This window comes from Coturnix japonica, chromosome 11, assembly GCF_001577835.2.
Source record: "Coturnix japonica isolate 7356 chromosome 11, Coturnix japonica 2.1, whole genome shotgun sequence".
Lineage (NCBI taxonomy): Eukaryota > Metazoa > Chordata > Aves > Galliformes > Phasianidae > Coturnix > Coturnix japonica.
The window spans coordinates 5,784,931-5,802,888 of NC_029526.1; the positions used below are offsets into that span (position 1 = coordinate 5,784,931).

At 42.9% G+C, this 17,958-nt stretch overlaps 1 protein-coding gene across 4 annotated transcripts in view; it reads left to right on the plus strand.

Annotated features, from left to right (window-relative positions):
- The window catches only part of ZNF423 (zinc finger protein 423), a 192,950-nt gene extending 177,381 nt beyond the window's left edge, over positions 1-15,569 (plus strand). For all 4 annotated transcript variants that reach the window (XM_015873489.2, XM_015873490.2, XM_015873488.2 and 1 more), the window contains one exon: positions 14,941-15,569. In XM_015873489.2, the coding sequence (XP_015728975.1) occupies positions 14,941-14,970 (30 nt within the window). In that variant the 3' untranslated portion in view covers positions 14,971-15,569. The remainder of the gene's footprint in view (positions 1-14,940) is intronic.
- The last annotated feature ends 2,389 nt before the right edge of the window (positions 15,570-17,958 follow it).

Sequence of the window (17,958 nt, forward strand, 5' to 3'; positions counted from 1 at the left end):
TTCTGTCCTGAGCCTAACACCCAGGAGGGGAATGCTGTACAAAAGCAAGGGAGGCAACCCAGCCCCTCCCAGGCTGAGGCTCCTGCTTTGTGTGAGGGGTGATGCAGAAATCCCAGACTGCCCTGTACTTGGTGTGGTTACAAGGTGCAGCATTTTTGTGTTGTTGTTGTTTGTAAAGGAAATTCTGACCATCATATTGCTTCATTTTATTTTTTTATCATCTCTGAGATCTCTTCAGAGAGATACGTAAAGGTCTCTCAAGTCTGTGAAGACTCGCCTAAGCTGAAGCTCAGAAATATCAGTAGCTGTCCCACAATTAAAGAGGCCTTCATTTCTTGCACCATTAATGCCGTTCTGTGGCTGGCCCTGGCCAACAAAGTGTGCCTAACTTGGCATTAGCTTGTGCAGAAAACCCAGCAGTGATGCAGAGTGGGGGAAGAAAAGGGAGCCAGGTGAAAGGCATCGTTTGAGTCATTAATGCACTTAAGTGCACCCAAGTGTCAACATGTGTGATCAAGTGTAAGGAGGCATGTCGTTCCAATGTGGCAGCGCTGGCACACAGAAGGGGCTTCCTACAGCAGAGATGGCACTTGGAGCTGGCGCTCAGGCTGCCCAGCTAAACCCGTTGTTGCCTGTCATCTATGCCCTAAGGCAAGGGTCCAACCAACTTTTGTGTAGGCACCATGCCATCCCAACAGATGGCCATGAGTGTAAGCCGCCAAGAGACAATGTATATGCATCAATTGTGTTTATTGAAAGCACAATTCCTGGCTGGAAGTGTCCAAATGTCTATTTATTCTGAGCTAAGATGCCTTTAGTTAATGGATATGGAAATGCAGCCTAGCTTTGAACTATTTTATATACATTATAATGCAGTGTCAATACATGTGTGTAAGACATGCTGATTTTTGGGGAGCCACTTAAAGGTCTGTCATGGCACACACGTGGCACACATCCCTCCCAGGATGGAATCCTAGTGCCAGGGTGCCGTTCTCCCCTTGCTGCTGGAGGCCAAACTCTGTGGGTGCTGAACATGGTTGTAAATCAGTGGTGTGCCATGTGGAGGTGTGCAAGGAATCAACCTTGTGTGCTTGCAGGCTTTCCTTTGAATGCATCCAACCTCTGCTTCCACTCAGCGGTGGAAACCCTTTGTGCTTTGTGGGTGAACATGTGCCACGCTAGCTGAGACCAAAGCTAGCTGTGCTGTACACATCCAGGCTGAGGATTGTTGTTTTGTTGTTTTTGTTTTTTTTCACATGTGGCAGGAAGAGGGGAAAAACACTACATGCAAAGGTTTTGCTTTTGTGTTTGGCAACATGATTACCCACCAAAAGAAGGAACTGATGGAAGAATCCAGAGAGAGGTTTGTATGTGTACATTAAAGGATGTCTCCTTCCTGCACTTGTTAGCTTTATTCAATTAAGACTTGTTAGTGTTCTTGAAAGCTAAGCTTTAAAGACCCCTCTGAACATACGGTTTGGTAATCATAAAGATTCAAGCACACTGTGGGTAAATAAATACAGCAGGAATGTTTTACTTCCAGATTTCCCTGCTATTGGAAGCAGAGCACGTGGGCACGTTAAACATCCATCCTTGACCAAAAGGAGGAAGCACAGGAGAAGAAATGAGAAATAGATTTTCTTTCGGAAAGACCAGATTGCACTCTCTGGTCTGGCAATAACAATTACTAATGACATTTAGAGTGAAATTAAGGATGAGAAATGCAAGTTGGCATTTCAGCAGTGCCAGTCGGTAACATTGCATCAGAGCTCACAGGAGAGATGGGAAAAAGTTTAGGGATGGAAAATTAATTTTGTTATGTCAACAATTAACAAATACCTTTTCTTCATTCTTTAGCACACTATTGCAAATTACTGCTGTGATAGTATTTAGCAGCTCCTCGGGTGAATGAAAAAGCACTTTGAAATCCTCATTTCTGGAGTCAAACGCACTAGATATGATTTGCTCCATTCTGTTGAATAATGAATGACCAAAAAAAAGAGTTCAAACTGACCAGGGAGGGAGAAAAATGAGCCTTTAGATTTGTGGATCTACACTTTGTGCGGTTTCTCTCTGCAGATTTGTGATAGTGTTTTTTTGTTTTTTACGGTTGTGAATGAATTAAACTTACTTGTTCTTTTCTTCCCTATTTTACAAATTTGGCAAATTTGGCAAGTCTGAAGCTGCACTCAAATCTGTGCAGGAAAATTATGGAGAAGCCAGACTTGAGAGGCCAGGAAACCTCAGACATTTTACTTAGAAGTCCTTGATGCATTCGTTAGGTGAAATTCCTGTCCCCATAGGAAGGTGGTACAAAGTCTCATTCCCTCTGCTCTGCCTGCAGCCAGCTGTGGGTCTGTGAGCGTGCCCATCAGCACAGCTGGCTGTGCAGCAGCAGTGACCCTGGGACAACAGATCCAGATACTATTGCTTCCCACCACCAGAGCCCCAAGCAGGGCATGGTCCTTGTAACAAAGAGAATGTTTTTGTAGTATGTAGGCAAATAAAAAAAATGTGGGGTTTTGTTTCTTTTTCTGTTCTTTTAGTGTTTTGTTTTGTTTTGGTTTTTTTTTTTTCTTCAGAAAGTCTTGTCACAATGTTTATTTATAGTTGCTGATGGGAGGAGTTCTCTAACACGGCCACTTTGGTGGTTTGGGTTTTTTGTTTGTTTTTTGCAGTAGAAATGGCTATGGAGTGTAGTTTGGGTTCTGAGCATGGATTAGCTCTGTGTCCTCCTGTGAGTATCACTGTCATCCAAAGGAGCAGGGATGCTGCATTGGAAAGGGCAGAATATAAGCACTATTTAAAGAAGAAAACAGTGGAGCTTGAGCAGTCTGTTTTAAACAGCTTTTAAACAAGGTGGAGTACAGTATGCTTTTAGAACTTCCATTTCTTCATTTGCTTGCTGTTGGAGCAAAACAGAGGTGCTTGTCCAGACATAAGAGTATATGCCTCAGTGTTTTCACAAGAAATGTCTAGATCATTAAATATAATAGGTCTCAGCTGCAGTTTTGCTCACTGAAGCATGCACACAATTCATCACAGCAAATTAGGTACGTCTTTGTAACTTATCTTTCTGCAATTTGCTGGCACTTTTAAAGAGCTGAAACTTATATCAAATGTTCTGCAGAAGCCATTGCAGGTAAAATATTCTGTGTTTATTGCCGGGAGAACAAGGATTCAGTAATAACAAAAACACGGAGCAGTCTGTTTCTGCTCCTGCATCTTGCAGAACCAGCAGTAGTACCAGCAGAGATCCCCAGCCACATTCATTATTTATATATTTTAGTGAATTTCTTGTCTGCAGTAAAAGAGATGTAAGCTTCAACATCAGACTGTTTGTGCCAAATTCCATCCTACAGCCCATTCAAGAAACCTGAGGCAGCCATGGTTCTCAGTCATTACACACACCATTTATCTGATGGGAGTTTTGTCCTCTCTGGCCTGAAATGTTGCTTGTTCTTTAAAAGCTTGGTTTGACCTTTGGAAAGGAAAGATATTTGATAGGCACTTCTTAATTTATTTATTTTTTGGTAGTGAGAACCAAAGCCTACTTAAACAGAAATCAGCATTCAGAAGCAGCACAGTTACTGAAAAGCATTTACTTTATTAGTGGAAGAGAACAAACGTTAGTGGAGTCGAAAATCACCTTTCAGCGGATTCATCAGTTTCAGTCGCTAGTTAGATGGGTATCTTTGTAACAGTTAGCATGAATTTATACCCTGGCTTTTTGCAGTTTCCTTAAGATCGCTGCTGTCTGACCTGCTGAGAGGTTCAAATATGGATTTTGGTTATTTTCTTTTCCTTAAAGAGAACATGGTTGTGTTTCTAATTGCAGGTCTTTCTTACATCGTAGAAAGGTACTTAGTTTTGAGAGATGTGAATGATATGTAGCTACAGTATATGCAAAATGTAAAAGAATTCCCCAGTATGGCTTCAATGGGGGGAAAAATAATAATAATAAGTAGTCTGAACTATTTTCAGTGACCAGATCTTTTTAACTGTCTGAAGGTGATCTTAGTCCACATGCATTTTCATCTGGGGTCTGCCACAGTGTAACGGTCTCCTTTTTAACTCAGAAATTCAAGGCTACTGTTAAACAGAGCAATGCATTAAGCAGTCATTCTCTGAAATAGAAAGAAATACCGTCCTAGCCTCTATTGTGCAGCATCTTTAGGTTTCAGGGATTTTGTTTAAATCTGAAATTTATGTCCAGGAGAAATAAAATATTAGATTGTAAAAGCAGCGGGGGAGGGAGTAAACACAGTCTCTTTTGTCCTTTATATCATTTCCCCAGGAAGATAATAAATGTATGGCAAGTGTACAGGCATTGTGTGTATATTGTATTTCATATGTGAAGCCCAGATTTCAGACAGGAAATCCTGGACTGATGCTGTACCACAGTTTCCTACTCCTGCGGTGCTGGTGGAGCCCCCTCATCCCCCCACTTCTGCCATTAGAAGGCATCTGAAAAATAGTTTCATGAAGAAATTTAGAAGGCCTTGGGTGTACTTGTGCTATGCCAAGTACAAGATCTAGGATTTAACTCTGGGTTTGGCTCTTGGTCAGTGAAAGGCGAGGGAGCAGTGCTTTTCCCCATTGTAGCTGGATGCAGCTGAGGACCCAGTCCTGCCTTTTGGGCAGCCTTCCTGGGGTCATTTTAAATAGCATGAGACTGCTACTGGCCGCTTCCTCACTGGCATACCTGCTGGCCTTGCTCTGTGAGGTTGGATATAAAGCTTGAGCAGTGAGTGGTCAGGAAACAATGGGGCCTGGTAAGAACAAAAGAAGGAACTATGATCCAGCAAGTTGGTAGCTTGCCTGCCTGCAGCTGGGTTTGTGCACAGGGCTGTCACTGCCTGCACCTTGTGCTTTTGGCAGGAAGGCTGTTGTATTTGCAGTCCAGCCTGCTCTCATGGAGCTGAGTTATGTACAGACATACAGCAATTCTGCAATAGTCTTGCTTGCTGTTCCTGAAGTTGTTTTCAGAGAAGTGTATTCAGTTTGTGTACTTAATGCTTTGTTTTAACACCATGTTTTGAGATTGGTTTCATATCACACCTTGACCAGAGGAGAAAGGAGGAAATTGAGATCATTTGGAAAACTTTTTTCCCCTAGATTGTGCCTGTTCTGTGTTAAACCAAAGAGGCACAGCAGTGCTTTATGTGCAGGCTGAGCGTATGCGTGCCGTGACCCAATGCATGTAGCAAATGCTCCTGGGCTGATTGCTGAGCTTAATCTTTTCTTCACGTGTTTCATATTGATAGAATAATGTGAAATGTAGGAAACTGCCCATCCACAGTGAGGTGATGGGGCTTTGCTGGAAAAACCCAGATGATACAGATAACACTGCAGATGCTGATGTGCTCAGCATAGAGATACCTTGTGCTGTCGTGTAGCATGAGCCTGGGTTCAGCAAGGCTTTGCCACCCCACTACGTGTGTGTGCCAGCCCATATTTGGCAGAAGCAGTCCTGAGTTTATTCTCTTGCAGTGTTTGAGCTGATTCTCTGCAGAGCATCTTGTGTGTCCTCTGCTGTGTCCTGGGCAGGTGGCATAGAGACCCAGAGGTCAGCGCTGCAGAGCCTGCGTGGCTCCGGCTGTGCAGCACGTGGGGACAGCAGCCTGCTGCCTGCAGAGCCAACCCCAAGGTGAGCTCCTGCCCAACCACCAAACCCCCTTTGTTTCTGCGGCAGCTCAACCTGAGCACGTGGCCATGGGCACTGAGGTTGGATCACATGTAGTGTATCTGTCATCTGGGGTTGTAAAACATTTGTTCTTGGAAAATTCATCCTCCTTTGGGGTTCACACGTGCTTTTAGCCTTTGCATGAAATCATGCTTGCTTAAAATGTAGCATCTTGCTGTTTAGGAGTCAAATTTTCTAAATCTCAGTGACACTTGTAATGCAATAGCACTGCCTGGAAAATCCCATTTTGTAACAGCTACAGTTACTTTGTTCACACAGCATGGCAACATTGCCTCCTTGCTTTGTCTCGTGATGTCTTTGAGGAGACAGTTCACGTTGGTGTTATTTTGGCCCCACTGTTCCTTATGGGAACCAGTCATCCTTGGCTCCTTCATACTAACAGCTCCTCTGGGGTTAATTCCTTCAGGCAGTGGGCAGTGGGCTGATGACAGCTCTGTCTGCAGATTCCTGCTCTGCCGGTGGCGTGTGTGCTAATGGGGAGGCATGTAAAGTGCTTCTATAAACTATGGCCTTGCTATTTTATAGCAGAGACTTGTACTGGAGGATTTTATGCCCCTTTTGAAATTGGAAATCAGCAGTAACAGCCACTGTGTCCAGGGCAACAGGTCATTGACCACTCATTTTGTCAGATCGAGCAGTGTGTGGGCACCATGTGATGGAGATATTCATCTGCCTTTAAGAAAAATGCATCCATAATGCTAAGCAATACAATTTGTCACATCTGTATTCCATTAGAGAGGGTTTTTCTTTAGTTGCTGCTTTTTAGAAGAATCACGGATGAAAGAGCTGTGTTACCTATAACCTAAATGCCGATAGATGTACCTCATTTGGAGCCAGTCTTTCTGCACTTGCTTATTTGGTCCAAGGAACTGTGTTCAGCTGCAGCTCCCATGGCTCTTAATGGAAGATGTTGCCTAAGTAAAGGCTCAAGATGTGCCCCTGTTAATGTTTGCATTAAAATTCACAGTCAAGGCTGAAGCTCTTTTATACCCAGTCCTTGCCACCAAGAATACCTTACTGCTGCAGGAAAAATAGCTACAAAAAATCAGCTGCTGTTCAGTGACCCTTGCCATGCCAAGGAACAGCGGGGTAAGTGAAGGAGCCAGTTCTAGGTTCAACTTTGAATGCCATGGCTTTTGTTGGTTTGTATTCCCATAGAAACAGTCCTTCAATTAAGCTTTTGTCAGTGCATTTTGACTGGTGAGTGCTAAAGGTGCTACGTGAAGTGTTTTCCTTCAGTTCAAAGTAGTTTCTAAAAATTATTCAGTGTTTGTAGAAGAGGAGCAGAGTGTCCCACAGTGATGATGTCAGCCCCCAAAGGAATGAACAGTTTTGAGCTTCTGTGGCATGTGTTACCTTAGATCAAGGAGAGGTTAATGGGATGTGCTTCGGATAGGCCTAAAGAAATCAACAAATCGTGGTTTTGAGAGGAATAGCTAAGAAGATTCCTAGAAAGTGCTTCAGCCCTTGGAAATGGTTTTGTAATGCAGTGCTTCCCTGCTTAGGACCCAGAAATGGATAAAGTATGTCAGCACTGGAACATGTTTGCTTTTGTTAGCACAACAGTGGAAGTTTCTTCAGACTCTGGCAGAGCATGAAGTGCCACTGCCTGCCAGGTGGGTGCCAGCCATGGGGTGGAAGCAGCTCCTGTGGAACTGAAACACCAGGGGCATTGCCAGGCAGCATGCGGGCATCCTGCAAGCAGCCCTTCTGTCAGGGTCAGCATAAATGGGGATTCACCGGGGATAAATGCTGAGGCTGTAGAGGAGCATAGGAATCCTAAAAAGACTGTTTTCATGGACTTCTGACAACAGTAATGAAATCTGCCCTCCCCCCGCTTTACATTAAGAAGTACACGGTTCTTCCCTCCACTGATTTTGATCCTGTGTGTAGCATACTGCAGGCTCCAAGCCACACGGATGTGTTGCATTTGCATTTCTGAGTAAAATTCTCAGGAGCATGTGGTCCCTCGGGACAGGTATTATTAGCTCCCTTGTTTCATTGGGTGCCTCAGTGAATCAGAGTGTGTTTACAGTGAGTTTCTCTAACAGAAGTCTCTGCGTATTTCTTAATAATATATTCTCCTGTGGTTTTTATTTCCAAAGTGCCGTGGTAAGGAAATGTTCCCAAAGGCTTCAGTTTGCTTTTGTGCTCCAGTATTTTACCCCGTGTTTTTTGAAGGAAGCATATAGACTTTCCGATGAGATATTTAATGGAATGTGAGATGCTGTGCCAGGTTTAAGCTAGTATTTGTGGTCCACTTGTAATAGGATCGCCTTATTTTATTTGGAGTTTTTAGAGAATACAAAGAGATGTCAGGTCAGGAAGACTGACGGTACTGAATTATTAGTCTCATGTGGAAAGGGGAAACACATTGTCAGAGTCCAATTAGGACTATGCAACCTGAATTAGAAGAGAAATTAAATTCATAAATCATCCACAAAATCCTTAGCTAGTGCAAGGGAAGCCTGGCACTGGAGAAAATAACTGTAAGGAAGGTATTTGTATTAAAAGGTAATGTTTCAAACCTGAAATAGCATGAAAATGCATATCCAAATTCAAGGAAATGTTAGAATTAACAAAAGCAATGACAGGATGGAGGCAGAATGGCAAATTGTTCGGACTGTCCAGCACGGCAGCCGAGCACACAGACCTGTGCATGCAGAACAAAGACAGGCGAGGGTTGGGGGGTGGTGCTCGAGTGCGTGTGTGTGATTTGTAAAGAACAATGCTCGGGCAGTTGCATTTCAATATAGAGAAACACGAGCAGTAGGAAAAGAGTTACTAAACAAAAAAGCCAACAGTGTTTAGTTGGCCATGCGTGGATCGGCTTTTTTCCACATGTGCATTCTACGAGTTCTGAACCTACTGACTTCAGACAAAGCACTTGGGGTGGCTGGTGCTGAGGTGCGTTTGGCAGAGGGTGTGCAACATCAGTGACCGGGGTGCACATCTCCCTGTCTGAAATAGCTGGCTTAGCTTTTGGAGGCACCAAACCTCCAGGTGCATTTTCCTGCACACTTGAAGTGGTTTTTGTTTTTGATTTGGTTTGGTTTTTTGTTCAATGCACTGTAAAGGACAGCTTCCTAACTGCATTTGTTGAAGTGCCAGCTCAAAGTGTTCTAGTGCTGGGACTGACTAAGGTATAGCAAGTTATCAGATGCTGAGAGATGTGAAGGAGGCAGGAACACAGGCAGACTTTTCCTTTCACAAAGGATGTGCCACCTTTTGTTTGTTTCTACCTCAATTTCAAGGGATTCTTCAGATAAAGAAGGGACATGTGAACCTGTCTTGCCTGACAATTTCTTTTTATTGAGTACCATGATAACTTGGAGTTGAGTTGTTACAAGCATTTTATGTGGTGGGTGAAGTATCAGGGGAAAGGGAAGAAGTGATGCTGTATTTCCTGGGAAGTAGGATCTAAACATATAAATGTCATTGGGTAAGAGTTACCTGAAGCAACTGGAAGGGGAATTAACACTCGGTTTTATGGGAAGCATTGGTTACCACTATCGGCTCTAATGAAGTGTATTAACTAAATCGTGTTCTGAGTATTCATTCAGCCCTGTTTATGGCACACTCTTGAGTACATTTACTGTTTGTCAGAAGTGCAAACTAGTGAACATATGAGGCTTTAAGACAGGCCATCTGTTAGTCGTAGACCCTTGGATAATTGTCAAACAGTTCTAAAAATAAGCACATATGAACTGCAAGGGAGTGCAAAGGTGATTTGTCTTTAGTCTGATGGCAGAGTAATGACCAAAAATTGAAAATAAAAATAAATCACTTTTTCCTGTAAAGCAAGCTTGCTCTCCTTCTCTCTCTTTTCTCTCCTTTTTGTATTGCTCTCCTTCTTAGTGTGCTATTTTTCTTCTTTTTTTACTTAGCTTTTCTCCTCTTGCTCTTCTGGGTCAAGGCATCCCCTGAATTCCTCTCCAGTTTAGGATTTAGAGCAGCACCAATTTAAGGCTCACTGCTTTCCATAGAGAGCATAATCCTCATTGGCTAAAGCAAGGCTTGTCCTGTGTCCTCTGCCTGAAGTAATCTCTTTATAAAGTCAAGACATAAAGATTTTGATGTTTATGGATTGCTCTTAGAGTGAGTCCCTGTGCATGTACATCTGTGAAGAATAATGGCTGAGAGCCTTTTGGACCATTCTGAATTCGAATGATGCAAAACATCTTTTAAAAAAAGAATGTTGCAGATGGTATTTCGTAAATATTTAGACACTCTAACTTCTGTTCGTAGCACTTGGGGAGGTTTTTTGTCTCGTTTTTACATTTATGTCCAAATGTGAGACTTGAACTTTGTCCCCAAGCCAATGTCTGAATCTGGGGTTTAGTTTTCATCTTGAGGATGTGTGTGTTGATGTTATGTGGCGGGATCGCTTCTTGAGTGCCTCAGCCCTGCTGGGCAGATGCACTGCTGGGGCTTTTGCCCCAAGCCAGAGGACTCCTCACCTTGGAGAAAATGCAGTGAATAGGAATGGCCAACCACTGTGAGACCAAGCAGCTGTGTTCACATGGCACTGTTGAAGTCAATGCTTCCAGTCCAGGTGGTTTGCGGTGCCAGAGCAACTTGCACAGGCATGGGGCAGCCATGCAGTGTCTCCCTCATGGAGCAGCTGCTCCCTGGTACACAACACACTCAGACAGTCATGGGTCACACCATGTCCTGATAACCAATTTGGTTTCACATTGGCTGTTTGTCACATAGATGTTCTGTCTCTGTAATTCCTGTTGAAATAATTTGGAGAATGGTTCCTGTACATTTTAATATTATTTGGAATGAGAGAGTTTTACAGCCTTTAATTGGAGCCTCAGCCTCTACATAAAACTGTAGAAGGCTTATGAATTTCATTTGAGGATAGTGGGCATCACCAGCCCTGTTGTGCAGTTTCTTAATTCCTGTGTAACATGGTCTTTTAGGTGCATAGGTAGTACGGCTCTGAAATGGCTGGTGTGAAACACCTAAATGTGTAACACATACACAGTGGCACTATAGACTGGATGTATTATGGCCTCAGACCATTATCACCCCTCCCCTTTCCCCCCTCACAGTTGCATTTTATTTTTTTCACCTGCTCCTATGAAGTACACCTGTGAATTGTTGGCAGGGAATTTTGCTGCAGTGTGGGAGACTCCCAGCTTGACTGCATGGCTTGGAACTTGGCTCCATCATGTGCTGCTTTTCTCTCTGTGTGTTTTCTCTCAATCTTTATGTAGCTTGTAAGAGTTCCTTTAACTGCTGTAAGTGATCATCTTTCAAGAGCAATGCTTTTCTTCTTGACATAGCACTCTGAAAATGGAGAATGTCATGCCAGTGTTTTCGTAATAATGCACATAGAAAAAGAACTATTCATTGTAGGTGTCCTGCACAAGTGGCTTGATCCATATCCAAAGGGCAGGCAGGGGGTGTCCCCAGGGAAGATGTGCAGAGCGATCAGTGCATACAGGGACAGTAACCAACCGTTCTTTGAAATCTTTTTATTTCCTGCAAAACCTGTCGCCCAGTTCCTTGGTCACAGATACTTCCGCAAATGGTTCATCTGGGGATTGTGCAGCAAGTAGAAAATTCCACTTAAACACCGAGACAGCCCTGGGGCTCAGGGTGGTTGCATTTTTCCACCTGATCTGGCTATCAGAATTGTGATCCATTTTGTCTGATTATTAAGGAAAAAAAAAAAAAAAGAAAAAATTTTCCAACTTTGCCCTATAAATAAGCTGTGACTTACTTGATCTTGACAGGTGACTTAGTGCTGCTATAGAATTTTCCAGCTGCAGTCATGTCTCAGAATGATGTATTCTGTGGGGTATCAGCTGCGAGCCATGCGTAAACCTGGGGACCTAACAGGAGCTGAAAAGAGCCATTTTTAATGCTCAGCTTCCAAATTATGTCCTGCCTCCTGCCAGCCCCAAATGTGTACTCACGTGGATGTGCAAATACATGCGTAAGCATGCCTGGAGAGCCCTCATTTTTGCTGCTGCTGTATTTTCCTTTGGAAATCACCGTTAGGTTATATATTTATTTATTTTAAATATAAACTCTGGAATTGACAAGTCACATGAGAGCCGCTTCCCGCTCACCCTCCTGTTGAGAAGGGGTGGGAAGTTTGCTGATGAGTCAACGGAAGGCTACGTGGGTGGAAGCATTCCCGTGGCATTGCACATTTCAAGATGCTTGGTCCCTCCTGGACTTCATGGTTTCATCCTGGCATAGCTGACAGTAGCAGAGGGGTGAGCTATTTCTGCTAAGGCCTGTCACTGCCAGGAGTAAACTTTTATAACTGGTCTGAAATCAAGGTCAGCAGGGGGCAATTTGTTAGTAGGCATGCATAGAGATGCCCAGTGTCATTTTGTAAGCACGCAATGCATGGGTTAAACATGCAAAGAACACATGGGAATAGAGACATAATTGTTGAACTTGGATGCTTTCTGACTTCTGTGGAGTGTGGTTCAAGTAAGCTCCACACACACAGGGCAGAGTGAGTAAAGCAAGATGTGATGTGATGATGACTTGCAGTAGGAAACAGAGGTTAACAGACCTTATTGGGAGGCATGTTTGTGTGGTCTGAAACACATTGCCATACGTGAGAAACCTGTGCTGGCTGCAGAGGATGCTCAGACTCTTTTATACTTAGACATCACAGATACATTTGTGAAAATGTTGTAAGATGTGGCTCTATTTATTAACTGCTTGGCCCTGGGACTAGTCAGTGTATTGATTGCCAATAATGCTTGCAAAGGGAATAAATGGTCCATTCCCAAGGCAGTAAAACAAAATCACAGTCTGCATATGGAATGTGTGTGTTTTATTTGTGTTACATAGATGGCTCTATAGCATGCTTACTTTCTCAGCTCCTGTCTGACTCAGCTCTGAATAGCTGCAGGATTTCAGTATAATCTGATGTTACTGTATGTAAATTCGGTTCACAAAAACAGCGTATTGGTTGCATTAGGAGTGTTCAGAATGTATTATTAACCTATGTTTGGGGAGGGAGGGCTCACAATGAAAGCTTCATTATCAGATTAAGAGCCACATACCATTCCTTTATTGACCTGCCTGGTATAATCAATGCAGCAGCCACACAAGTTTGAAATCATGCTCCCTGACTGTAGACTGCGCGTCATGCATCTAGTGCTGATCGTGCATTATCTTTTAAATGACACTACCTAAATAAGTATGGATTTGTCTACTGTGCATAGCCTGCTTTCGATTGGAAAATGGTGAACGTTTCACTCTTTTTATTGATATTCGGGAAGAACTAAAAATAGAATTGTAATGAAGTGCACTGGAAATGCCCATTGTTAAAGTGCTCCCTGTGCCTCATGTGATTTTTTTAATAGTTGTAAATGTTTCTCCAGTTACATTTGGTGGACAAGCTTCTTGTCGGTGCTGTGACCATGTCTGTAGGGTTCCATTCATCCCCGTCTATAACTTGTTACTTGATCTCAGGATAACATCTATCACTGCAAAGGTCGTTCCTCTTTAAAGCTAGGAAAATCTGCATGTATAACAGAGTAAAAAGCCATTGGATTTTATGTTTGGTAGCAATAAATTGTCTAGAAGCAAAGCCATTTCAGCTATCACTTCAGTTGATATTACTCAGATATAATGCTTTATCCCTTGAAAGGCTTTCCATGCCTTTGGACAGTACTTCTCCTTTTTGATTCTGAAATACTAACATCGCTAGCTGGGGCTGTGTTCACAGGGCTGATGTTATGCTAAACAAGATGCAGTTATTTTACTCTTGTCATCAGTTGATTGTCAGTTAATTTCACAAGGGATCCCTCTGAGTGTGCTCCAGCTATAATTCCTCTGCCTTCTCTCTAACCTTTTGTCACATTAAAGCCTGACCGCTATTGTGCAGTTTCCTCTCAGCCCGTCTGTACAATATCGCAGGTAACTTTTGTCATGATGTCGAAAGTCAGCAGCACTTCTGACACCTGGTGGTCAGCTTTTGGGAGTGCACAGGCCAGAAATGCTGACTGCAAACGGGGTCACGGCCGCATGCCGCCCAGCAGCCCCTTCCACAGACCCTTTTCATTAGGGAGATGTCATTTCTGGATAGAGTGGAGGATTGTTTTTTCTTTCCTGACTGAGATGTAACTGTGGATAATTTAGAAGAGCCAGATGATTTATTAAAAGTTAAAATATCTTACTTTATTTTAAAGCACTGTTATTGTAAATAAATAATTGGATTCAAAATTCATTTCATGTTTAAAAACATATTCTTCAAGCTGATGGACTTTCCCAGCTCTGTTATTAGGCAGATGGAAACCAGTGAAGTTGCATAAGTTTGAAATAATGCACATGAATTTTTATATCTCTGAATGCCTGGGGACCCAGTCCAATGGAAGCTCACCATGAAGCTCCTCTCCAGTTGCTCCAGCAGTTGAATAATCATACAAATAAAGCTGTGCTTATATGAAGGACTGGGGTTTTGGTCAGAGTGCAAAATGTTGGTGAGTTGGTACCGCTCTGAAAATGTGCTTTCAAGATTGGCTTTGCTATTTATTGGCTCCAGCACAAAGTGGCAATACAGGTCAGCATGCTCTGATGAGAGATGCTGTGGTGACACAAGGCTATTAGAGATCCGCCCGGAAAGGAACAAAAAAGACTGCTGAAAGAAATGTGTAGGACAAGGTCTGTTCTTAAAAGAGATTTACCTTCTGCATTACACATCCAGTCTTCTTTCTGCTGGGGATTAATATCCCTGTTGCCTGAATTGGTGGTTCAGCTGCTCTTGCTGAAGTATTTCTTGGACTGAGGAGTGTGTGTCACAATCTGGTGTCTCTCTCTGCCAACGCTTGCACCCGTTACTAGTGATAATAAAAGAGTACAATATGGCTCAGGTTCCCACAGTGATTCACTTTTTTTTAATTGTTATACTTAAGGGAATCCCTAAAGGCATATTTTGCCCATGAAGTGCTACCACTTTCTTTGTATGTATCGAAGGGGGGGAAAAAAAGGAAGAAGCTCTTGTGGCTGTTCTTGGCTTGTAGAATTTTTTGTCTAAGTTCATGCCAGTATTAACAGATCTATCAGAACAAAGCAAACGTGTCATATTGGCAGCTGTTACTTATGAGTACTTTTTCTTTACTGTATTTTGTTTTGTAATAATTGAGAAGCTTTTATGTTGAGCTCTGCATAAATGGTACTGAGTAGGAGGGTATGGGCATGCTTTCTATTATTCTGCCCCTCATGCATGTCTCCTTTTTTCGTCTTTCCAGAACCACACATTGAGCCAGCACGCACAGTGAGCCACTGGCACTACAGGACACCTCTCTGCAGAAGACTTGACGGTGGCACAGTGGGGAGGACCATTTGAACATTACATCCAATCAAAGTGTCATTTGCAACCCAGATGTAAAACTCTAATGATTTGGCCATGAGGCGCTGCTATTATAAGCAGCTGGAAATGAATATTAATGGAAGAGATTAAAAGTATTCCATGCTCAGTATTTTTTATTGTCCTGCTTCAGCTAGTGTACTTTAGAGCTTCTGCTTCTGACTGAATTTATAGTGTTAGCTAAATCTGCTTTGATGCTGTTGCCCTTTGTTGCTTCTTGTATTATATTGATAGTTAAAAATTAGATGTGTTTTTTTAAGCTGCTTTTTAATTGCGAATTTAGGTAATTGTGCGTTGTGATGTGATTGCTTGGCTATTGTCTGAATATTTCTTTTTCTTTTTTTAATTAAAGACTAATGCTTTGATTGGATTTGCCAGTTCACCGGACAGTGATTAAAACTATGTAATGAATATAATCGGTTTCAGTGCAACTGGATGGTCTGCTTTATAAATGTGACTTATCTGATTGCAATAACTAGTACAGTTCAATAAAGGGAGTACATGAGCTTAGTGTTGGAGTTGGTCTGTCTGTCAGTCCGTGCCACGTATCACCACTGCTGGCTCATGTGTAAATTGTACAAACCAGTGGCTCACCCAGTGACAGAGTTCTGCACCCCATGAGGAAGGAAGACTGGGAGGAAAGCAGAAGCCCTGCTCTTGTGCCTGCTGTTACATTCTCTCCAGGATGCACTTTGCAGACTGTGGTGAGGTAAGAACATTTCTTACAGATCTGGGCACCAAAATGAGTTTCTAGCTTATGAGTACTCTTAAGTCAGCATGAATGGAGGGAAGCTGGTCTAAAGGTGCCTTGAACCTATCTTTGTGTTTCTTTGTTTTAATACAAAAATTAGCTTTCCAGATTGTATACAAACGTGCAAATACTGGATCAGGTCTCGGGGACCTGGATTGGAGACTGTGCATTTCAATCTCATGGACTTCTAGACGTGCAGGTACTGTATCCCTCTGTAACTGCCATAGTCTGACACTTTAAATTGCCGTTATACAGTCTAATACAGCTCATTAACAGGCTTTTTTTTCTTCTTTTTAAATATGCCATGTGGTAATGAGGTAAGTTAGATCTCCAGTCAGACAAACAGGCATTTTAAGGACTGTGAACACCTTTGAAAAGTTAGTGAGATGCAGTTATAGCATCTCCTACCTGAATGAACTGTAATTGTTGTGGAAGACATTCAGCAGTTGTGACAGCTGAAATGAATGTGGTTACCCATTCCCATGATGTACAAGGCTTTGCAGGACTGCAGCGTAGCAACATGTGCACTTAGATCAGCACAGATCTAAAACACTACAGCAAGCACTACTGGTTGTTGTCATTGTATCGTGGCTGTGCCTGGAGCATGTATGTGATATTCTGTACAAAATGATTTCAAGGAAGCGTTATGCCCACATAACTTTCTGCAGTGTTAACAAGTGCAAGGGGCACAGCTTGTTGACACTGCAGATTTCTGCTGTTGTTGGTACCTGTGTTGCACACACACAGTTCCAGCAGGACAGTGGAACACTGTGCACAGACGGGAGGGCTACCAGGCATGACCAAGACAATGTTATCCCCTCTGGTAGGAAGCACCAGAGCACGTGCAAATTCTAGCTCAAGGAAAGTTTTGACTTTCTTAGAAGAATGATGCAATGTCCCATTTGGGGCGAAAGGCAGGTTCATTTCCTAATCTGCAAGTTTTTCTGCTAAAATAGCATTGCCTGGACATTCAGAAAGAGTTTAGACTTGACATTTTGTTTTTGTGCTGCAGAAATTTGAGCCCTACTATAACAAAACTGGAAATGACATTTCTTACTTTCAAGGAGGACAGTTCTGTTTTCATCTGGGTAATCCTTAGCTGTTGATGTTTATGCAACAAAATCATTTTACTGAAATGATCCATTTCTAAAAAAGTTAGCTTTCTACTTGATTATTTCTCCATAGGACTTTGTAGAAATGCTGATTTGCTAAAAAAAAATCAGATAATGAAATCACCAGTTTGCTAATCTCATTCATAATGTATGCTTACTTTTAAGTCAAAGGCAACTTTTTAAGATGTGGACTTGGAGTGTCTCGCAGTACCGGCTCATAGTCATGCCCTGCTAAGAAAAAACTGTCTGGGAATATACATCAGCTGCTCTGGTAACAGTTTGTGTGCCATCTTTCCCTCTGTGGTAAAAGCAAGGCAGCATTTCTGGGCAGAGGTTTGCACAACAGGGATACCGAAAAGGGAGGCTCTTTGCCTGATGCTGGGTTTGGAATGGGACTTGATTGCTTCTGGGCAGTGCTTCAGAAATGAAAAGTTAGATTTGGGTTTGCATGTTCAGGAAGGGATTCTGTGCTGGGAATCCCAAGGGTGAAGTGATGTTTTCATGCCACTCTGAAAGCTGCTTTACCAATGTTGTGCTGGAGCACGTGTCTTTGTCTCAGCATCTCCCTGCTGACTGCCGATAACTAGGTGTACGTTCACTGCGCTGAGATGGAGATGCCCTCATGTGAGGATCCTACTCTGAGCTGTGTAATTTTCTCCACCTGCCTGGGAAGGTGGGCATAGGGCCAGCGTGCTGGGGTCTGAGTTCAGCCTGGTGGTGCTAAGCAGGTGTGTGTCTATGCTGCACATTGCATCTGCCTGGAATCCTCCCCAGCTCAGGAACAAAAGAGAAGGGCAGTGGTAGAGGGAAGGAATAGTTTGGTTTCCACCCTAGCATTAAAAAGTTCAGGCCTGAGGGGCTGTGGCCCTGGTTTGTATTCTCTGCGGTATAAGAACTTTGTTGGTGGGCAACATGAGTGAGATCTGAGAGAGGAGAGGAACTGCACCCATGAAGCTGGAAAAAACTGAGCTGTAGTCCTCTTTTGCAAAGGCTCTGTATCTGTTTATCTGTACCTTACAGTACTTGGGTGCTGTTT